The 24,829-nt window shown below is 39.6% G+C and overlaps 1 protein-coding gene across 1 annotated transcript in view; it reads left to right on the top strand.

Annotated features, from left to right (window-relative positions):
* ELP3 (elongator acetyltransferase complex subunit 3) overlaps positions 1-24,829 on the top strand; it is a 104,759-nt gene that overhangs the window by 56,708 nt on the left and 23,222 nt on the right. Inside the window, exons 11-13 of the mRNA XM_032216720.1 lie at positions 3,948-4,038; positions 8,064-8,129; positions 13,213-13,440. Coding sequence (XP_032072611.1) covers positions 3,948-4,038; positions 8,064-8,129; positions 13,213-13,440 — 385 coding nt within the window. The remainder of the gene's footprint in view (positions 1-3,947; positions 4,039-8,063; positions 8,130-13,212; positions 13,441-24,829) is intronic.

Raw genomic sequence — 24,829 nt, 5'->3', positions numbered from 1 at the left:
CAAGCTGGGAAGGGGTAAGCAGTGATGATCTGTAGATATTCAGCAAATGTGGATTGACCCCTAGGCAATAAGGGATGAAGGACACACAACAGAAGAGCACTTTGAGCAATAGAGTACAATATTAATGTAAAACTACTATGTGGTGAAAGTGTGGATAAATGAGGGAATTTTGTGGAGTAGCTAGGTAGAGGAAATGTTCAGTATCTAGAGGAAGGATATTGCCGAATTGTAATTCACTGCAACCCAACCAGTGTGATCAGTAACATAGGATTAGAGGAATAGCAGCCTTAGAATATTCAGAGAGCCACACGTTGTCAGTTCTTACTCTATTATACATTCGAATGCATATGGCAGCCAGTGACCCAAAAATGGTGTGACTATTTGCATAACTTGTTTTAGCCAAAAGAAGGAATGCATTGCCTTTCTTTAGTCAAGATATTAGCTGATAAACATTTCAGAATATTAAACCAATTTTTGTCACCACTGATTTTCACCTAGTGAGGGAAGAGTATCCCATTTATAATTGTCAGCACAGAACATATTGATAACAGTTGGTCTGCTTAAGGGTGGGAATTAATAAGAAGCAATATAATTATCAAGTAATTTGTCTTTGCCTGTCAGATGGTCGAAACCATGTTAGGGGACTACCAGGAATGGTGTTTTTTTTTAAAGATATAGTCTTTGAAAGCTTGCCCACCATTAAAGGAATCAGTGGGAGTCTAGACAATCAGAAGAATACTCCATTGAGGATATTGCAGAACATCTTTCCTCAACCTGGTGCTTTCTGGTTGTATTAGATTATATCTCATAAAATGGCATTAGTAGTGATAGCTTGAAATTCATGGATAGGGAAGCCTCCACGGTAAAGATTCTCTCATGTTGGACTTATCCAGTCATGTGATTCGAATTTTTTTACTACCAGTTCTGTGGGTGTGGCTTGGTGGGTGTGGCAGGGGAAGGATACTGTAAAATATCTATTCCCTCCATACTCCAGGGGAAGGTTACTGCAAAATCTCCATTCCATCCCGATCAGCTAGGATTGGGAAGCAGAGAATAGATAAGGGTAGGGCCAGTCAAAGGTGGTATTTACTGGTTCTCCGAACTATTCATAATTTCTGCTACCGGTTCCCCAGAACTGGTCAGAACCTGCTGAATACAACCTCTGATTTTATTCCCCCCCCCCCCCCCCCCAATAACAGCTGCTCGACACCAGCTAAAATGCCAACTTATGTAGTGGTAGGAGAGCTCTATTCTTAAATTTTCATTTGTAATATTGCCATATCCAATAAGCCTTGCCTAACACATGGCTTCTATTTGATGCCTTGCCTTGTTGAAAAAAATATTAGAAAAATCTTTGGGCAGGTAAACTTCAGCAAACGGACCTGTGACATTCCACGTTGTCTTCACTGCTGGAAAAATCTAGCGAGGACACCTTAAACCTTTGACATCAATGGAGAGGGAGAATGGAGATTTGTCTTTACACTCTTCACATTTGCCATATTTGCATATGTGTGTATGCTGATCTTGAGTCACATCCCCTTCTTACACAGAAACGAAAATATGTTTCACAGCAGATGGCCACCCAGGGCCTTCGGGCACGCCAGTACACTGTGTCACTGTTCCAGAGATGATAGACTAGCTCAGTGGATACTGCTATGTAGACTACGTGCTAGGGTGCAAGAGTGGTTTTATTGACATCCCTGTGGTGAATCGTGCAACAGCCTGGGGTTCCTGCAGTATTTTGGTAATTGGAAAGAAGCACAGCTCTCTGACGGCTGCCTATGTTCTAACGTGCCTAGATAGAAATTGCATTCTCCTCCAATGTATCCTTTAGCTGGAGCAGGGAAGAGCTTATTAACTCTTAACTGTTACTGCCTGAAGACTGTTAATGTCTGTTGACGAGATGAGGTTGTATTTACTCCCAGGGCCCAGCTGAATAAATTAATGAGTGAGCTAATTATTACTGTATTCTGGGGGAGAGGCTAGGCTAGGTGGTTGATGTAGAAGAGAGCAGGGGGTGAGGGAATTAAGCCCCAGCGTGCCAGCGGGTGGAGAATCTGTCGTGATAGTCTGCCGTACCTTCTCATCATCAAGCCTCTTTTTTTTCTTACATTCCCAACTTTTGTAGTCCCCAGATCTTTTTTCTTCATTTTCCTTGTAGCAAGATAGCAGTTTTCAGCCTGACATATTGGAACTTTAAGAGAAAGTTTCAGAAATGCTGCCTTTTTGGTTTTGCTGTCTCTTGTACCTTACACTCTTACATGTATGCCACGTCTTCCCCCCAAAAGACTTCTAACATCCCTCTCCCTCGTCAATAATCTGGCATGACCCCATAGTTCTCATCTCCAATTTTTTAAAAAGCCGTATGGACACAGCATAGGCCCAATATAATGTTTATGTCTCTAGTCCATGTTAATTTTCCTGGAAGGGTGCTTTAGATGAAGTAAGGGGTTTCCTATCTCCCACTCTTATATTTATTTATATTTTATATTTCTTAATCATCAATTCCCCTCGTCGTATAATTATATTGCAAAAGTGTAATTCTCTTTAACTCCCCCCTAGAATGGCAATGAATTGGAACATATAATCCACTGTTAGATTTCACTGGGTGCCCTCTTCTTAATGATTGTAGCATATTCATGTTTTCCTTTTCAATTTTCTCTTTCTGTTATGCCACTCATTTTTTGCTTGATCAAAGCTTATATTAAGATTTCAGCTCAACTTTTTATATTATTTACTATATTTTGCCTTTTCTCCAAAATCCCAAAGCAGAATACCCTGGTGGGAAAAATATTTTTCCGTCACTTGATCCTTGTGAACTAAGTTTCGTTTGAGAACAAATGGTCTCTTTTGTAGGGCTGAGGATTTGAACCTGGGTCTTGGTCCAAGTATAATACCCAAATGATTATACAGTGCTATTATCTGGATCTCTAGCAGCTGTCCAGTTGTTGTGAATTTTTTTGCTTCAAAATATAAAATAATCTTCAACTTTAGGTTAAGCAAATTCTTGAATCTCAAGCCAGTAAATGGTTGCAAATAATTATGGCAGTGTGATATTTTTGTGTCCGGAGGCAGGGCCTTTCTGAAATCTAGCTCAGTGTTTCTCAGTCTTGGCAACTGTAAGATGTGTGGACTTCAACTCCCAGGATTCTCTGGCCAAGTTTGCCAAAGTTGTGAAATGCTAGTCTAGCTAATGGAGATAAACAATTGGGCAGGATATTTCTACATTTTCTGGAAGCATTTACCATATTTGGATATTTTGGGAACCAAACTTTGGTGCAGTGGATCTGTGTTCAAAATCAACAGCGCTATTGTTAATATTCATAGTTCAGTTATTGTTGCCAGAGTAAGTCACAACACAATGTTTGTGGACAGGAAATAGATGGCAACAGAAGAAGCAACAGTATCATTCAAGATATTAATGCTTCTCCAAAAGAACAAATGTGTCATATTTGGAATTATCTCACATTTATCTGAATTATTTTAGCAACTAAATTTTTTGCTATGCTTGTTAAGCAAATCATTGTGGTCATTAAGCAAATCCAACTCCCCTCATTGACTTTGCTTGTCATATGCCCCCTGGGAGTCATGTGATTTTGGGATTCTGCAACCATTGTAAATACCTGCTAATTGCCTGTCACCTGAATTCTGATTATGTGACCACAGGGATACTATGACAATCGTTAGTGTGAGGACCTGTCATAAGTCACTTTCAGTGCTGTTGTAACTTTGAATAGTTATTACATGAATGGTCATAAGTCAAAGCAATAGCAAAGACAGCAAACTCTTAGTCATGTATCAAGAACAGCACCAGAACAATGCAGGGATGAATTCCTGCTGATTCAACCAAGTAGTAATAGACAAAGAACTGTATTTTATATTTAAAGCATTGATGGTTAATTTTTTGAAGTTATGTTTTCGTTTAATGGAGGGTCTGTTTCTTGCAGAGATATCCCAATGCCTTTAGTCACTTCTGGAGTGGAACATGGCAACTTGAGAGAACTGGCTTTGGCTAGGATGAAGGACTTGGGAACAGAGGTAAAACACATAATTTTATTCTGTATTTCTTAAGTCTACCAGACTTGTATCTATTCTTAGCTGTACCAAGAATGATTGCTTTGTTTTGCAAGATCTGTGCAAAGTCACCTGGTAGAGAGATGGGAAGCATACAAATGCATTAAATAAGTATTTTTCTGCACTCATAGGTCTGATGCAGCCATAGAGATCCGTGAAGAAGCAATCGTTACAAATAGTGAAATCTTGTTTTTTTATGGAAGGGTATATAATAGGCAGCCTGAAGTCCTTTGAAACAATTGCCTCATCACAGATTAGTTGCATGAACATTGTTATTCTCACCATTGTGATGATGGATAAGTATACTCCATCCTGCTGGGTTCCCCCCCCCCCCCCAAATGCATAGAAGAAACCTACGCTTCTGATTTTGGATTTTTCTACCTAAATAAATACCATATTTTTCAGAGTATAAGACGCTCCAAAGTATAAGAGGCATCTAGCTTTTGGGGAGCAAAACAAGGGAAAAATCTGCCTCTGCCTCCCAGCAATTTGCCTCCTTGCAACAAACAGCAAACAGTACAGACAATATACACTGTTTGTGGTGTTACATTTCAGACTATACTTGTACAAATGCTGTTAAAATTGATGTGGCTTTCTGGAAGTATAGTTATTCTCTGCTATTTAAAAGAAGATACAATAGCATGGGGCCTCTTCAAATTAAGCCTTTATTTTAAAAAGCTTCTTCATTTTGTTAAGTTGTCTACAACAATAATAAAGCAGTCTTTAAAAAATAAGTCTAATAATTTGAACATTCTATAGGCATTTATAGTTATTGACTTACCATATTTTTTAGAGTATAAGACACACCGGAGTATAAGATGCACCAAGGTTTTGAAGAGGCTTAAAAAAAAAAGGTTTTGCACTCTGCAAACCTCCAAAAAATGGCCCGTTTATTTTTAAAGGCATGAATAGCCATTAGGAGGCTTGTAGAGTGCTCGGGGGGGGGGGGGGAAGATGAGCAAAAACCAGCCCATTTTTCATTAAGACGGACCCATTTTTTGTCAAAGAAAGGGCATGGATAGCCCTTAGGAAGCTTACAGAGTGCTCCTGGGGGCTGGGGCAAAATTGAGCAAAAAACGGCCCATTTTTTGCTCATTTCTGCCCTCCCCAGGAACCCGTTACTCGTGCTTGTTACTTGTTACTCGTGCAAATGGAGCTGTGTGCACAAGTATGTACGCCTGCTGTTTGCATGGCCCAGTTCTAAACAGGCTACAGCCCAGTACCGAGCTGGGCCCTGGGGTTGGGGACCCCTGATATAGCTGATTTATAAAAAGCTATTCTGTGTTTGCAGATATATTAAAACAAGACCAGTCTTGCCTAAAGTTCTCCTATTTACATTAGATGGCTTTTCTTTACAGCTTGAACTATACAAATATAATTTATAATGTCTTAAGACTGAAGGGATTTGGGTGAAGTGCCACCAAATGTATTTGTTCATGGAAAAAGGCTTTTAAAATGTTTTTTCCCTTGTTAAGCAAAGCTCATTGTTGCTTGTTCTCCCTTGGTGTATTTAATGTATTTATATAGGATAGAAATAAATAATCATTTGGAGCAAAAGTATATTTGGAACATTGACAGCATATGGTGGATGCATCCTCCAAAGATGACTATAATAGAAGGCTGCTACTTTACTGAAGCTGGCGCTTTGCCACATGCCAGGATCCTACTTATTTATTTTTCTTTTTAAAATGTCAGGTACCATCGGGAGCCTAGAGGACCACAAGTTTGGAAGTGTCTTAGTGCCCAGGAGCACTTTCTTCCTATCGAACCTACTGCAGAGGAAAATGTCACATTTTACTTTATAGGCCCTGGATGTGAGGGCGATCTGGCTGCGACATCTGTCACCCCATTGATCGCCAGGGTTGATTCGGCTGATCTGGCTGGCTAGGCGGGTGTCCCCTTCCTCCCTCACCGCTCCATGTGCGTCCCTCCCGAAGCTGCATGCTCGGTGGAAGAGGACAACCATCCCAGATAGAAGGAGTGTACCGATCTTCGGTCAAGGGAATACGATAGCTGCGCTCCCCTGCTAGAACCTCCAAACAGGCTGAATAGGAGTTTTAAATGGCTTTAAGGTTAAAAACAATGCTTGATTTCTGCTTAGAAATTGATAATAGATGTTTAAGAAGCAGTCTGCTGTGCTCTGATTTTTGGTTCTTTCAGCATTTTTCTCAAACATTGCCTCAAACTTCTAGACTGTTTTCAAGGCAGTCAAGATATGAGGTAGAGCACTAACTTTATCTTGGTCCTTGGTAATCACTATTTTACAAATATCTAGAAATCACATTCTTTCCCTCTCCCTCCTTCCCCATTAAAAAAGGATCACAACTGTTATACCAAGCTGAGCTTATTATATTTTGGATTCTTTGTGCCAGTGATGTCACTTGTACATCCAAAATTGGGGACCACACTACTTGAACTAAATGATTTATAGATCAGATCCATGTTGTCTTCTAGAAATTTTGGATTACAGTTCTCTTAAACTGTTATACAAGTCATTCTGCTGTACTTGACAGGAATTAAACACAAGCGGCTTGTCCTGTTTTAATGTAAACTCGGGCAGAATAAACATGATACTGTATTTTTTGGAGTATAAGATGCTCTGGAATATAAGATGCATATTAGTTTTTGGGGAGGAAAACTAGAAAAAAAATCTGCTTCTCCCTACCAACATCCATCAGTATTCATCTGGCTACTGTCCTTGCAACAAATAGCCAACAGCCTGATCAGCTTCAGCACTTTATTGCAGCCTGATTCAGCACAAGCAGCTGATTGGTGGTTGGATCATCCTCCTGGAATAGTGCCAATCAGCTGTTCCAGGCTGTGGGGATTGCCACAGCACATCACTGCCAATTGCCACCTCTGCACGTCACATTTTTGGCCTATGCGCATCGCGTTTTAGCCCCTGCGTGTCACATTTTCATCCCATTCCAGACTGTGGGGATCACCACAGCACATCGCCGCCAATTGCCACCTCTGCACATTTATGAACTCTACATGGCCCCGTTTTTGGCCTCTCTGCATCACATTTTCAGCCCGTTCCAGGTGGTGGGGATCGCTGCTGCTGCTGCCAATCCCTGCTGCCTGGAACTGGCCAAAAATGCAACATCCGGAGGCCAAAAATGGTGTGTGCAGAGGCTGAAAACACGAAGTGCAGAGGCATTGATTGACAGCGTGTTTGTGTGGCGATGGGTGGTGGCGATCCCCACAGTCTGGAACAGCTGATAGGCGGTATTCCAGGAGGACGAGCCAACTACCAATCAGCTGGTCGTGCTAAATCAGGCTGTGCTGAAGCTGACGAGGCTGTTTGCTGTTTGCTACAAGGAGGCAAATTGCTGGGAGGCAGAAGCTGAAGGGTGGGGGCCAGTGGGTGGGCGGGGCTTCAGCAACATTCGCTGTCTAAGATGTACATACATTTCTACCCACTTTTTTGGGGGGAGTGCGTCTAATACATCAAAAAGTATGGTACTTTTCATCACATTTGAAAGATTCTTTCCCCTAAGACTTTCTTAGAAAAGCATGGCAAATTTCAGCCCCTAAGCCTTCATGGAAAGCACACTCAACATTTATGACAAATTTTTCAGGAGTTTCTCTGCTTCAATCCTTACTTAGCCAGTGCAAAATACAGTTAACATTGGTGTTTCATATTTGATGAGAAATTTTTTCTCACCTGGCTGTTTTAAAAAAAAAAATCAATACATTTCTCCATAAGATGCAGATCGCTCAAGAAAACTATTGTCCGCTAACATTTACAATGGATGGGCTTTTATTTTATATACCAGGCTTTCCATTCCTTATCCTACAATGGAGAAGTAAGCATTTTTATTTTGAAATCTCCCCTTCAAATTGTCATCTTGTCTATTCTAACTTAATTTTCAACCCTGCAGGAAGTGATGGTGATGATGAGGGCAGTATTCCTTAGCCTAAATACATTCCCTGTTGCAATTCTTGTCTTCTTATCTGAAGCTTTATCGCTTACTCCTCCTATCTAGTGTCGTGATGTGAGAACAAGAGAAGTTGGAATACAAGAGATACATCACAAAGTCAGACCCTACCAGGTGAGCTTTGTTTTTCCTTCGTGTGAGTGTTTAAAAAAAACAAAAACTTGACACTCTATTATAGAGGTTGAGATAGAAAGAAATGCTTGTCTTTGTTCCCAAAGTAACAAAAGGAATCTGCCTTTTATCAAGCCAGATCAGTAGTCTAAATAACAGTGAATATGTCTTGAATGAAAACATCTCAGCTAGTGATTCTCAACTGGTGATGGATGTACCATCAATAGAAAGTGAAACCGAACCAAATTAGGTGGGATGCGGAGTACGTTTAAAAGTCCATCTGATGAGAAAAGGCACAACTGCATCTCCTGATACACATTGCTGACTGTGGTTCACCCAGCGTTTTTGTCTAACGCGGAATCTACTTCGACTCTTGCGCATCCTTGTCAGTTTTACAGTTCCTGGAAGAAGAAAAATCATGCTTACCTTGCATCTGCCAGAATTTAAAATGCTGCTGCTGTGGGTTTGCAATAGCCATCGAGTCTATTGCTAGACTAGGGAGTTGAACAATTGCCCACTTGGCACCTTAGCAGCAGCAGAAGCCATCAGAAGTGAAAGGCAATGTGTCATTCCTCTCTGCAAGCCAACTGGGGTTGTCCCACATCCATCCCATAACTCGCCTCCTTTCTTTTATAACTTCTGTTAGGCACTGATCTTGGCATTGGCCCATGCATGCCCATTGACAGGATTCCAAATGGTCTCCTTTCCCACAGGGCAGCTTTGACTGTTGCAAAGATTTATTGGGCATTGATCCTTTCCTTTCATTTTAACAGCTGCCTTCTAGGTAGAAATGTCCCTCTGAGCAGCCAGTAGTATGGGAAGTAGTCCTGGCTGAACGTCTGTCTCATCCATCATCGTTATCCTAAAGGCATTTTTTATTTTAGCATCTGAGAATCCAGCAAGAAAAAGTTAATCTGGGAGCCCTTTATCCAATCCTTTTTTTTCCCCATACCTTTTTATTTCTGGTGAGATCTAGGCTCTTTTGGCAGATGCAGTTGTAGATATGGATATAGAACCATTGTTCTTGCTCTCTTTATTAGCAAAAATTATTTTTTTTTAAAAAAATGTTTATTTGAGGAAGGGAAATCTACTTCAAATAAAATTAGCATAAGTCAAATAAACATGTTACCAAACATCTCAGCCAATTTAGGCTCAGAAAATTATTTTCCAGTTCAAAAAGCATGTTTATCCATAATTGGGTCTGTGATAGAAAACATTCTATTAACATTTTGTTAACATTCCAGAAAGCTGTGAAAACACTGCTTTTACAGAGAGCCCTCCAGGGCAAACAATGCTATTTAATTGGAGGAAAGTGCTTTTGGGGGGTGGGGGCGCGAGGGGTGTCTGATTTATTGTGGCTACATGATGTTGCTTTGTGGTATGTTTTTATGAGATGAAAGCTGCCTAGAATCTTTCAATGAGACAGCACACAAATACATGTTGAAATTATAAAATATGTCACAGTATAATCAGCTGTGGATGATAATTACAAATATTTTGTTTCTATTTACTTAGTCCAGGAATATAATAACCCACCATGGAACTCTAGTTCCTTGAGATAGTTTAGAAGTGGACAAAATCAAACAAAGTTAAGATGAATACAGATTAGATGCTATGGCTATGGAAGATGATCTTTCTGAAAGGAGGTGTCCATTCTGTTCTGACCGAGGAGGCTCAGGTGGCAGCAGAACCCTGGAATGAATCTTAATAGCTTCGGCTAATAAACTGGTTGCAGGGGAAGAGAGCCAATTTGCACTAGTGGCAGGTTAAAATTTCAAGATGCTTGTGATGAAACTGCCTTTGAAGAAGAATTGAATACCACCAATTGAACATTGGTGGTATAAACCACCCGACTTTATGACATACGGAGAGCACCAGCTGAACTAGTTGCCAGAGTATTGGCGGCTTTAAGCTGCACATTTCAATTTATTTATTTTATTTTATGTATTGATATTTTAACCTTGGAAGAAGATTACAGTCAAAGATAAACAACTCAAATTGCATATTGCCCCCAGAACTGTCGGTCCTGCTGCTGCAATTTTTTTACAATCTATACAAAGCCTTGGAGAGTTCCTCTTCCATGTGAGAAATACAGGGTATAGATCAGGGGTGCCAAGCTCACGTCGTCACATCATCATCACGTGACATATTGGGACTTCCCCCCCCTTCGCTAAACTGGGGGTGGGCGTGGCCAGCACATGACACATCTGGCCCATGGGCCATGAGTTTGTCACCCCTGGTATAGATGAATATTCTCTGTGGTATCCCTGCATTTTCAAGCTTTGCCTGGAAGTATTCATGATCCCAACTCTTCTTGCATTGTGAAAGCAAATTAAAACAATGCTATTGCACTCTTAGCTCAAGTTGATTGGGAAATTCTATCATAGGATATTATAGCAAATGGATTATGTTAATTAAAAGCAGCAGGGTTATTTTCCATTAGATGTTGATGGGAAATAAAATTAAAATCTTTAAGCCCTAGATTATGCTTAAAACATTAAACTTGAGAGAGCCATAGCATATGATATAATACAGTACAATAGGAGTGTTGGAAGGGACCTTGGGGATCTTCTAGTCCAACCCCCTGCCTAGGCAGGAAACCCTATACCGTTTCAGACAAATGACTATCCAACATCTTCTTAAAGACTTCCAGTGTTGGGGCATTCACAACTTCTGGAGGCAAGCTGTTCCACCGATTAATTGTTCTAACTGTCAGGAAATTTCTTCTCTGTTCTAAGTTGCTTCTCTCCTTGATTAGTTTCCACCCATTGCTTCTTGTTCTACCCTCAGGTGCCTTGGAGACTAGTTTGACTCCCTCTTCTTTGTAGCAACCCCTGAGATATTGGACCACTGATATCATGTCTCCCCTAGTCCTTCTTTCTCTTAAACTAGACATACCCAGTTCCTGCAACCGTTCTTCATATGTTTTAGCCTGCAGTCCCCTAATCATATTTGTTGCTCTTCTCTGCACTCTTTCCAGAGTCTCCACATCTTTTCTACATTGTGGTGACCAAAACTGAATGCAGTATTCCAAGTGTGGCCTTACCATGGTATTATGAAGTGGTATTAACACTTCACGTGATTTTGATTCTGTCCCTCTGTTTATGCAGCCTAGAACTGTGTTGGCTTTTTTGACAGCTGCTGCACACTGCTGGCTCATATTTAAATGGTTGTCCATTAGGACTTCAAGATCCCTCTCACAGTTACTACTGTTGAGCAAGGTAAACATGAGAGCTGTGGTGGCGCAGTGGTTAGACTGCAGTATTGCAGGCTAACTTTATTGACTGCCAGCAGTTCAATCCTAAGCGGCTCAAGTTTGCCTCAAGTTTCCAAGGTAGCTAGAATGAGGATTGTTGTGGGCAATAGGCTGACTCTGTAAACCACTAAGAGAGAGCTGAAAAGCCCTGTGAAGCGATATATAAGTAAGTGCTATTGCTATTCCCAAAACTCTGGGAAATCCTGAGTGTCAGAGCATTTGCAGCATGACTACTATTAGGAGACAACCCAGGAGCAAAGCACAGCACACAGAGACTTAGATATTTAACAGTGGTTTATATACAACATATACAGAAATATACACAATAGCAATTACCCGACAAGTAATCAATCTTCTTAACTCTACATGGAGAACTTAACAATGGATACAGTGGACATAAGGAGAGAGACATTCACCGTCTCCTGGCTTCCTTATATAAACACCTCCTAAAGTGGTAAAGACTTTTGTGGACCCCTTCATATCTTCAACTGGCTATACCAATGCTGATTCATCTTCATTGCATCTGCCTTACATTTCATCAGCTTTACAGTTTCATCAGCTTTACAGCTGGTCAGCTCTTAAATCTCACTCAGTTTATATGAAATAATCCCAAATACATCACATCATCTTCTGTATCAAGATTTATGCAGCATGGGCAGATATATGATCAGATTATCAAAAGCAACAAGAAGATTTTATAATAGACTCTATCACCACAAGCAGAATCAAGATTGAGTCTAGAATTCAAAGTCCAGGATCAATAGATGTTCAGGTATTTGAGCAACAAAGCAGGAACAAGGTGAAGAAACCGGGGCAGTCTCAGCAAGCATAGATACATAGAAGAACAAGCTGTCACTGACATTGTGTTTGAATCCTCTCAAGCAGAGGCTTATATAATGGAAGCTCCTCTCCTCTGCCCAGATAGTATCTCAGCTGATCAGATCTGGATCAGAAAGAGAGATCCTTGAGAGGTCTCTGATGAGAAGTCAAGAGAGGATCTATGGAGGGATGGGGCAAGGCAGGAAATCTCACTAATGCATAACAAAACTCCAACGGAGATACTGTAGAACTGTCTTCAAGTGTTTCCTCTAGAGCAGCAACTGAATTAACCCAACAATAACCAATCAGCAATTAACAAGTTCATCTTGTGAAAACCTCCAGAAACTACACAGTATTTGAAGCATGGCTTCAATTCCAGATTTGGGCTGGCCAGCATGTAGAGGGGCCCACAGTCTTCATATTCTAGTGACTAGACTATTTGTATCTACATTGCTTGAAATGGCAGAAGTTGTTCAAACCCTACCTTTTTTTAAAAAAACTTCTGGAGTGCTAAGAGCCTAAGAAGAGATTTTGATTAGACAAGCATCCTACCTTCTGTAAAGGTAGGATGCTTGTCTAATCAAAATCTCTTCTGTAACATTTTGTTCCCTCAGTGGCCAACTATAAGCAAAAAATGCATAAGTTGTGGCTAAGCACGATGCTTCTTCATATATTCTCAGCAGAAGGTGTTGAGAGGCGGCAAACGCTGAGTTCTCTTCTGAGAAGTGTTCAAGTGATTTTCCACAAAAAAAAATGTTTTCATTTAACATTTTAACTTCTGTGGAAAGACAATAATCACACTTTTTGACTCTTCTCTTAGATGTTAAAAATCCATCTATTGTGACCCGCACATTGTGAAACTATTTCATGCTACTTTTCTCCTGCACACAGAAAGAATTGCCTGCATTACCATGAAATTGGCTTTGGTCCCTTTTGAGTGCTGCACAATGTTTATAGTGGCTACTATCTAATATCATTTATCAACCTTTTGGCTCTTTCTCTTTTGACCAGGTTGAGCTGGTCCGGAGAGACTATGTGGCCAATAGTGGTTGGGAGACCTTTCTTTCTTATGAAGATCCTGAGCAGGACATCCTGATTGGACTTCTACGTTTGCGGAAATGTTCGGAGGACACCTTCAGATCGGAGCTGAAGGGTGGTGTCTCCATTGTCCGGGAACTCCATGTCTATGGGAGTGTGGTTCCTGTCAGCAGCCGAGATCCCTCTAAATTCCAGCATCAGGTAACTGCAGCTTATTAAAGTGAACAGCGGCAGCAACGTATAGAATTAATCCATCTGCATTTGATGCATATTGATATTTGAGCTCTTGAATAGGGTATCATTTTATAATAAATATAAAAGTAAATGAAGTCTCCTTTGAGTCAAACTAAACTCCAGATGATTGACTAATTCTCTTGGCAATAAGATGGATGAAGCTGGTCACTGCATTCATCTATGGCAGGGGTGTCAAACACAAGGCCCACAGGCCAGATGTGGCACACAATGTGCTCGGATACAGCCCACCAGTTTGCCCTGGAAAATGTGAGGGGCTGGCCTGCATCGCTTTGGCCCGGTCTACCCGCATCGCTTCAGCCCGGTCTACCCAATGCAAAGAGGAAACATGACAGCAGTTTGGGGAGCAGCATGAAGCTGGCCACACCCACCCAGTCGGCCATGCATACCCAGCCCCCTGTGGTCAACCAGAGCCCTGATGCAGCCCTCTATTAAATTGAGTTTGACATCTCTGATCTAGGGATACTTTTTCAAATTCCTAATCTAGCTAATTGGTATTTCCTGGCAGTTTTATATCAAAATAGAAAAGAGGAGTACTTCTGTTTACGTTTTTGAAATCAGCCAAGATTAGCTACATAGTAGAACCCTAATTAGGTCTTTTTAACAGTAGCATTATTTGCATTCCAATCAATGACACACTTATATACGTTATTTCAATAATGTTTATATTCCTGCAGCTTGTATCTTTTTAGTGCTGCTTTCTGTGTCTATTCTCATGCTAGTCTCCATTGCTACAGTTTCTTTTGAATGACTGTGCAAACTTCCTTGTACAGTGCATACAGGTGAAATGCTAGGGATTAGTAACAAAGTGTAGACAAATAGTGGCTCCTGAAAGAATTTAAAAAAAAAAAAAGTATGAAGAAAACATTTCCCTTTTTTAATTTTGTCAAGTGTTATGGTGGAAAAATCAGAAATTAGATACAAAAATATTTCATAAGTCTTTAAAATATATATAAAAGTATTTTTTCCCTTGGTCTGAGAAAAATGCCTTTTATGTCAAGTTGTAAACAGGCTAATGTAAATGTTGCAAAATAACGTTTTTCTCATTGTTTGAACCATGATTCCTGTATATTCTGTTCAGTGTTTCCAATGCTACCAATTTTAATTTGATACTCATATTTGGGGCTTAATAGAGTCAGCTTATAGGGGAAATGGCATAAGTAATTAAGTAAATAATAGCAAAATGCATGTACAATAACTTCAGAATTCAAGTACATGGACATCTTGCTCTTAATACTGCTCTCTCTAATACTGGTATATTAGCAGTTTCGCTTCTACAGAAATCAGAAAGCTGTTCTTTATAGGCATATTTTGCAGTAAATCCTAGTGAACTTTATTTATTTATTAAATTTCTATGCCTCCTGTGACTCCAAAAAAAATAAAAAATAAATAACTCTGAGTTAGATTTGATGCCAGTGTCCAACCAACTCCTTGTTGGAGACTGGGTAAAATTACTACTAATTATTAATACCAATAGAATTAATTGTTGGAGCAGCTGATTGATATATGTCATTGTTTCTTATGGATCTATTCCATTGTTTTCTAAGTTGATATTTTCCATGTGTCCTCAATTACAACTGCCATAATTTTCTTCCATAAGTGAGACAAGACTAGATTATATACATATTTGTTTATGGGTATCAGTGGTGGGAACAATTTTGATTGTACTGCGCATGTGCGCACAAGCATGCCCGGGTGCCACGCGTCCACCAGCGAACCAGCTGTAGTGACTGCCGGAATCCACCCCAGTGGGTATGTGTGCACATGTGTCTTTGAGTCAGTATTTACTCCTAACAATTCCTTTGACAAGCTCTTGAAGTTTTCTTGGCAATATTTTGGAAGTGGTGTGCCATTTCTTTCATCCTAGGACTGAGAGAGTGTGACTTGCTCAAGGTCATCCACTGGCTTTGTGCCTAAGACACAACTAGAATTCACAGCCTTCCATTTTTTGGGATAATGCCTTAACCACTACACTAAACTGGCTCTCTTTTTCTATCATTTGGCTTCACTAAACTGAGTCTTTACCCTATTTATTTCTGGATTGATATCACGCCCAACCCAAGAAGGACATAGAATAATCCAGCTAAGGCTCAGTTTTTGAATTGCTTATACCATAGAGGCAGAATCTTACAATACTAAACCTGTGCTACGTAATCCTAATGAATATCCCCTGGAAGATTCAAAGGAGTGGCTATACTTAATCTCTTTCTCTGATCCAGCTCTGGGCTGTGATATCTCTTGTCTCATCCCCTCTTCTTGGAATATACTCCCTCCTTCATGGGAAACTGCCCTTTCATTGTAATCCATCACACACACATGCACACACACCCCCTTTAGCAGACACTTTCCACTCCATCTATAGATAGACTTTGTAAAGATGATCTTTTCTACTTACATTTTTGTTATGGCACTAAAACTAGTGTCTTGGCAAGGGTATTTCTAGCTTAAATTTCTCAGTGACACTCTGGTTTTCTGAACAGTGGAAAGTTCTTTTTGCACACTGGTTTATTCAACCCTAGGGCAGCCTCCACTTACAGCCTGGCTAGGTTGATAAGACCCAGATTGCCTCATGTCAATCCCAGTTACGATAACGTCCATGGAATTGCCTTGTGAGTTGTGGTGGCACACTGGTTAGAATGCAGTATTGCAGGCTAATTCTGCTGACTGCCAGCAGTTCGATTCTCACTGGCTGAAGGTTGACACAAGACATCCATTCTTCCGAGGTTGGTAAAATGAGGATCCAGATTGTTGGGAGCAATATGCTGGCTCTGTAAACTCTCTGTTTAGAGAGGGCTGTAAAGTACTGTGAAGTGATATATAAGTTTAAATGGTATTGCTATTGCCTTACCATAATAAATATGTGTTTTCACAATGTGTTTATAGTGCATTTCCTTTCCATTACCTCAATTCTCCACCATGTGGGCTGTACAGCTGCTTCCCATCATTGCTTTTTTCTCTCTAAATAAATGGAATACAGTTAAGTAAATATTAAATTAAGTGTCTCTTGGATGTGATCATTAGTTCGCCACCTTTGAGCTTTTAGCCAGAATAGAGAAATTATCAGATGCACTTTATATACCTAATGTTTTCAATTCAAGTCATTGCGATTTAAAAGGAGGTGTTTTGAAGCGTTCTTTTTTTTTTTTTTGGCCGTATGTGCATTAGAATGTGACTTCTGTTTGATGTTAATAACCCTGGGCAATGAGGCAGCAGCAATAGAGAAGTAGGGGAAAGAGCAGAAAATGAATTCTTATTTCCCGAAAGTGAAATTTCAAAAGCCAGGAGTGGAAAAGTGTTTGACGCACGTGGAAGACAAAAGGGAGAAAAATCAATTGAATAAAGCTAGCACTAATAAAGGGAAATAGATTGGAAGCGAAGTCCTGAGTGGATGACGCACATAGATGGACTGGAGGAATGTAGCTGCGGTACCCCAGAAATGACACTATTTTGCTTCCTCTTTCCCTCCCATGCTTGACATTCCCAGAGCATAATAGAATACTGCATAGCGCATAGGTCATGTAAAGCTGTATTAATTTATGGATGGATCTTCTTGGAAAAAATGGACTGGATTTTTTCCTCTAACTCTTTTTTCTACCTTGGTCTATTCCTACTGGTACAACTAAGCAACAGAAAAATATATTGGGCACAATTGTTTCAACCGCACTGTTCTTCTTGGGCTGCCATGACCAGCAGTTTTGACTGCTCCTCTGCTGCCAAGTCAACACCCATTTATAAAGTTGACATAACTCTCTGCTATCTCATTTTACATTAATCAAAATCTTAATGTGAAATCAACAAATCTATACGTATCAAAATGGCCAGACTCTTCCCTCCTCTCACCCCTAAACTGTCTGTCTGTCTGTAAGCTCAGTTTTTCAGCCAGCTGAGCCTTCATGTGTTCCACAGTTGTTGAGAAAGTCCATTACTACACGATTGCGCATTTTTGGATATGTGTCAGGCTATTGTTAGACCTGGTTTAAACCGTGTTTTGATCTCTTCTTTAAATTTAGTAAATAACGCAGGTAATACTCTGATATATCCTGATTTAGGCATGTGGGAAATCAAGCTGTCTTACTAGGAGCATTTCCAAGCATTTTTTAAATGGAGGACAATATCAGAAGATATCATTCTCTCATTCTAGTTACCCCATGTTACAACAGATGCTACTTTAAAGACTTGGAGATGTAGCATCCTCAGTACTCTGCATAGCTTAATAACCCATAGGAAGAATATAAAACAAAAATCTCCCACTAAAGATTCAGGCTTGGTATACTTGCTTTTCTCTTAGTTGATAGCAATAGCATTTTGGCAGGAGTCGGTTCCAGCAGGTGTGCACGTTGTGCATGCATTCACAGTGCAATTAAAATTGTTCTGCGCATGTGCAGAACTTAAAAACAAGGTGGTGGTGCCAACAGCGGCGCCAAGTGACCCAGTTCGGGGGCGTGGCAGGCCTGGGTCGCTGCCAGTTTCAGCAACCCAGGCTGCCAAACTACTACTGGTTCAGCTGAACCAGTAGGAACTCACCACTGCACTTAGGCTTATATACTGCTTCACAGAGCTTTACAGCCCTCTCTAAGTGGTTTACAGAGTCAGCATATTGTCCCCAACAGTCTGGGTCCTCATTTTACCAACCTCAGAATGATGGAAGTCTGAATCAACCTTGAGCCTCGTGAGATTTGAACTGCCAAATTGCAGGCAGCCGACAGGCAGCCAATGTAGCCTGCAGTACTGCATTCTAACCACTGTGCCACCTTGGCTCATGATAAAGGGAAATTAAGTTTAGGGAGATTTAGGTTTAAATCCACCCCACCCATGAAAGCTTATTGGTGACTTAGCCAATCCAATCTGTTGCACAAGGCTTTAGACCAGGGTCCCCAAGCCCCTGTCCATGGACCAGTACCAGTCCACGGCATAGCAGAAACCAATCCTCACAAACAAGGGAAGCCCATCTATGGGATGCAGGCAGCCTATGAAACCATTCCCCCTCCAGTCCGTGGAAAAGCCTCTCTCCACAGAACCGATCCCTAGTTCCCAAAAGGTTGGGGGGGGGCACTCCTTTAAACCAAAAGGGGAAAAAAATGAAGGATGGAATACTATATATGGGTAGTCCATGACTTATCCCCACAGTTGGGACCCCAGAATTTCTGTTGCTAAGCAAGGTGATTGTTAAGTGTATTGTGTCCAGTTTTACTACCTTTTGACTATTGTTGTTAATCAAATCACATGGTTGCTTAGTGAAGCTTGCAGATGATGATTATATGACCCTAGAATGGTACAACCATCATAAATACATGCCAGTTGTCAAGCACCCAAATTTTGATCATGTGTACATGAGGATGCTACGTCGATAGTCGTAAGTAAGAGGACTGGTTGTAAGTCATTTTTTCAGAGCTGTTGTAACTTTGACCGGGCATTAAGCAGATAGTGGTAAGTTGAGGGCTACCTGTACGTCTACTTGAGTTCTAAAAAGAAAGATGAACACAAACGTAACTAAGTTTACCTGTCCTTCATTCTTTTCATCTTAAAGCATGTTAAATTATGCAGTTTTACCCAGAAATATAGCCTTTCATGACCATAGACGATTTCCTGTCATGATTTCGAATTTAATTGACATGGTTGTCATGGTGAAACGACCTGAGGGAGCTTGGTAAAAAATAGTTTTATTTTTGGAGGAACAGCCACATTATATGTTCATAAACATGACGTGATAATTGTAACTATATTGCCTTTTAAAAGGCTTCCTTATCTGATAAGTCAGTTGCAGAAAATAATTGGCCCTATTTATAACAGGTACATTTACAAGCTAAAGTGTTCTTCTACAATGTTTTTTAGATGCAAGTCCTTTTATTTTTAAGTTGGACTGCCCATGTTAAAGTTGAAGATAAAATCACACAAGTCATTTCCTTAGGCCATTTCAAATCCTTCCTGAGCTGAAGCGAGTTGTGGTCAGCTAGATAGCACGGAATAACAAAACAACACTGGAAAATGAAATGGTGCTTGTGTTAATATTGCGAAATTGAGAATTGAGAAATGCCATTTTGTGTGCATTAATTGTTTTGAGTGGAGCTTGGCTTGCTTGTCCTATACAAAGTGACTGACAATTGAATCATAGGTAATATTATGAATTAAACAAATGAAGCCCCAGTTGTGTAGATTGACATTACAGAATCCTGTAACAATGGTATCAGCATACACAGAGGGTGCCATTACTTGAAAATTGCTATTCTTACACCGTTTGTTTCTTCTGCATCTTTCTGAGATGGTCTGTATTGCTAGTGTGTTATCATTTGACATTGGACAATTGTCTGTAAGAAAGTACAGGCCAATCATTAAGATCTATGGGTGGAAAGGCTTTAGTTCCAAGCTGAGTTGGATCTCATATGTTTGAATCGGTTTTAGTTCAGAACTAGATGGGACAAGTGATGTTCTGTCTTTTTGTTTTCTAAATCTCTGTTGCAGTGGGTTATTCTAGTGTACCAGCCTGGAGTTGCTGATCAGGATTCCCCCCCCCCCCAGTTCACTGGCTGGATACGGCAGTTTGAGAAATGTCCAATGTAAATTGCTGTGGATCTCTTCTTCATGGGTGGGCAGATAACAGCCCACAACACACGCACAGAAGATCATACTGTCAAAGTTAAGTGGTAAAATAGCCAAAGATGGAATTGGTTTGCTTCTCAGAAGTGTCCTGTTCTTACTTAAAATAAAAAACCTGAAACAGCTGCCCAAAGGCCATAAAAAACTCAGCCCCCTGCTCCTTCAAGTGATGTTACAATATCCCCAGAGGACTTGTAAAAAGGTTAAATCATGGCAAGTGAACCAAAGTTTATTACATTGAGATGTTTCTTTACTCATCCAAGTAACTACTTCAGTCAAATGAAAATTTTAGTTAGGCATAGAATCTACATTTACATATCCCCAGAGGACCCCTTGTGCGTCTTCAGCAGACAAAGGTAGTTGTTCCCAGCTTGGGGAAACTCTTTTCTTCTTCTGCTTCTTGTATTAGTTAAATAGTTACTGTTCTATCCTAGGAATCTGGCAGTGCATTTTGTAATATTGTGGGCAAAAGTGTCTAGGTATGTATAATCGATAATAGGATTTCAGTTGTTTATTCTCTACAGCAGTTGTGTCCTGAAATTTAATTAATTACAAGCTTCTAGTCTAATCTAGACAAAACTAACTCTGTATGTATATACTATTCAGTTTTGGGGTAAACAACTTTATCTACAATGCAGCAACTTTCTCCCATTCATATTTTCTCAGTGAGTTACTAAAGTGCCAACATCTGGTCACTTCATACTCCACACAGCATAAAACCTCACTGCGTTTCCCAAATTTTGCTCATTGTCAGATAGATTTTTCTCAAACATTTTTCCGGAAAACATAGCAAGTCATGTCTCTATAGTTTTGCATTCAATGAATGCTATGATCTTTAGAGTCAAGGTATTCTTCCAGTTGCCATACATAGTTGTAATCTTCACAGTCATATAGCTATAGCACTTAGATATATATAGCACTTCATAGTATTTTATAGCACTCTCTGAGTGGTTTTCAAATGTTGCCCCCAACAGTCTGGGTCCTCATTTTACCAACCTTGGAAAGATAGAGGGCTGAGTCAACATTGAGCCAGTCAGAATCAAACTCCTGGCATTCAGCAGAATTAGCCTACACCAATTAGCTTATATTAAATAACTTGCACAGCCACTCTGTGACCAAACCATATCCATATTTTAATATTTTTCTAATTGTCCCATCTACACTTGCAGGCTTACTATTCTTAAGTATTTTCATTGCTTTTTATCTTCATAAATGGTTTAGATGAAGGAATAGAAGGGGAACTCATCAAATCTGCAGATGATACTAAGGTGGCAGGAATAGCCAACATCCCAGAAGATAAGCTCAGGATCCAAAAATATCTTGACCGGCTTGAACAATGGGCCCTATCCAACAACATGAAATTTAATGTGGAGAAAAGCAAGGCTTTGCACCTGGGCAGGAAAAACCAAAGGTACAAGTACAGATTAAGTGAAACCTGGTTCAAAAACAGTAACTATGAGAGGAACCTTGGATTCTTAATGGACGATCACTTGAATATGAACCAATACTGTGCGGTAGCAGCCAAAAAGGCTAATATAATCCTTGGTTGTATAAACAGAGGCATAGAATCAAAATCACAGGAAGTGTGAGTACCACTGTATGAAGCCTTAGTAAGGCCACACCTGGGATACTGTATCTAGTTTTGGTCACCACATTACAAAGAAGTTGTTGAGACAACTTTGGAAAAAGTGCAGAGAAGAGCAACTAAGATGATTAAGGGCATGGAGACTAAAACATATGATGAACAGTTGCTGGATTTGGAGTTGGCTAGTCTAGAGAAAAGAAGGGACTAGTGAGGACATGATAGCAGTAGTCCAGTATTTGAGAGGCTGCCACAAAGAGGAGGGGGTCAATTTAGTTTCCAAAGTACCAGAGGGCAGAACAAGAAACAATGGATGGAAACTAATCAAGGAGAGAAACAACCTGGAATTAAGGAAAAACTTCCTAACAGTGAGGACAATTAAGTAGTGGAACAAGTTGCCTTCCGAAGGTGGGTGCTTCATCACTGGAGGTTTTAAAGAAGAGACTGGACAGTCTCTTTTCTGAAATGGTATAGGGTCTCCTGCTTGAGCAAGGGGCTGGACTAGAAGACCTCTAAGGTCCCTTCCAGCTCTTTTCTGATTGAAAATTTATTCTTCACCTCTATTTCTTAGACACTAACACAATATTCAATTTAGTTCTATATTTCAACATATTTATTTTATTTCCATATAGATCCCTAAAATATTCCATCATTATTCTCTTATTTCATCTTCCTTCCACATCATTTGATTTCTATTATTTTTAATTCCATTCACTATGCTGGCGGCTCATTGTTTAGCCTCCTTCACCTAAATTATTATTTCCATTAAAACCACTCTGCCTTTTCTCTGCTTCTTAATCTTGTTTCTTGTTCTTTCACTATATTCCTTGAAACTATATTTTATCCTCTATTGACATGCAATATCTTTCATTCTCATTTTTTTTGCATTAATATTCCCTTACAGTAATTGCATTTCCAGAACCCTTTTTTTTATTTTTGCACGCCAGCAAAAATCTTTGTTCATATTTCTCCAGATACCCGTGTGACATTCTATAAAATAATTCCTTTTTCTCTGTTCCAAGCAGCTACCACACCCTCTTTCTACATTTTGTCTGGAAATTTAAAAATATATAGTCTAATGCTTTTTATATGATTAATATTTTCTTTTTCTCCATGCATTCTACTTTCACTTGTGTTTTTCACATCTTTCTTTTCCTTCCACATCCATTTTCCCAGAGACATTTTTGACTTTACAAAAAAAAAAAAAAGGTCTATCCCATATCCAGAATATCTCATTACCAATGTAGCTTTCACAGGTGTTTTGTCTTTCATTATAAGCAAGCATATCAATAATCTTTTCTATTTATTTATTTTCCATTTGCAGAAATGGTTAGAGTTATGTGTAAATGACATATTTGAAATAATATCTTTCTCTAAGCAATCACCAAACCATCACCATTCGCATCTATTCTTGTATCTCAAGATGGCTCAATTTATTCTTAGATTGTTTGCACCCATCCATTCATTTCATCTAATACAGGGGTGTCAAACTCAAGATCCAGGGGCTGGAACTGGCCCATGGGGCACTTAGATTTGGCCCGCAGGGTCACCCTGGAAACAGCGAAGGACCGGCCTGCAGTGCTTCTGCCAGTGAAAATGGAGCTCCGAGTTCCATTTTCATTGGCAAAGGGTTGCATGAGGCTGTGGCAGGCAAAAACTTAGCTCAGGAGCCCATTTTTGCTGGTGGCGCACTCAGGCCTCCACAGGTGCCCCTGACACAAGTGATGTTGAGCTGGCCATGCCCACCACAGCCACGCCCACCACAGCCCTCCGAGGTCAAACACAACCTGATGTGGCCCTCAATGAAATCGAGTTTGACACCCCCGATCTAACAGAATAATGCTTACCTTCGGATTGCATTCATTTACAATGTTGTTTCGTTTTTTCCTCCAAAGTTATCCTTGGTTCCTCAATTATCCTATTATTCAGCGAAACATGCTTTCATCAAACTATGAAGTCCTACTTTGAATCACAGCCACAAAGTCATGGATAAAACCAATTAATATGTTCTATTTCCTTCATTCATTTCCTTAGGCATACATTTGACTTCACAAGATTGGACCACTTTCATGCACGTCTATTATATCTGTTCCCTTTCTCTTAGTTCCACAAACACATAACATATCAACCTTCAATTTATGATCTTTGGTTCAGCTGATTTTGAATGTAACAAGCAAAATCTAAGATTATACTTTATGCAAAACAACAGACAAAATTTATTGTTTGCAAACAATCTGGACAATGCACATACATTATCTAGGTTTTATGGATATATAGTACAGTTTATAGACTCTGTGTACATTTTACTCATGCATAAAATTCCACTAATGGACATTAGGCTTTAACAGATTTCCAATTAGTCTGTGAAATCAAACATTTAGTCTATTTTTATTTCTTTATTTCATTTATTGTCACATACTTCACTATTTACTGTTCTTACATTTCAAGTTATACTCTTCCATATGTCATGAATTTCGCTAGAGTGGCCTTAACATTGCTAGTGGGTAGAGTGGCTAAAATATCGGCATATCTTAAAGATCATTCAAATGAAAGATATAAACGAGACTGGAAAAAATGGATTGACTATATACAAAACAAATACGGGACTAATATATGCTATGTGTTAGATTTCAATGTAATGCAATAATAATAATAATAATAATAATAATAATAATAATAATAATAATAAAGCGATTTATTATACGGAATAAAGTGTTTAGTGAAGTTGAACATGAGGAAACTCAGGAAAATTGGAAAACCCAAAAAACAATATCACAAGCGGAAATAACTGATATTCAAGACACAACTAAAGACATTATAGTAGAACTCCCAGAAGAAGCTCTCGGGGAGGAAATAACATCATCACCACTAGAACCAGTTATCACTGAACCAACTGATGAACTAACTCAAAAACAAAAAGAATTGAAGGATAAGATCATGGAGCATTTTCTGTTTAATGAGGAAAGGCAATGTTTACCATCACTAAAAACTGTGCCTAAGAAAATTTTGGCCCCTATCATGAAAATGGTTAATGCAGTGTTTTCAACAATTGAACAGGGATCCATCTTGGAAACAAACCAGTTAATGTACAGCGCAGCTGTAATAGTCACTAATGAACTAGGCATTAAAATTAAAGTACCTAGTCACACAACAGAAAAAGCA

Source organism: Thamnophis elegans, chromosome 4 (assembly GCF_009769535.1).
Source record: "Thamnophis elegans isolate rThaEle1 chromosome 4, rThaEle1.pri, whole genome shotgun sequence".
In the NCBI taxonomy this organism is placed as follows: domain Eukaryota; kingdom Metazoa; phylum Chordata; class Lepidosauria; order Squamata; family Colubridae; genus Thamnophis; species Thamnophis elegans.
The sequence above is the reverse complement of the archived record's forward strand: the minus strand, read 5'-3'. Positions and strand labels throughout refer to the sequence as shown.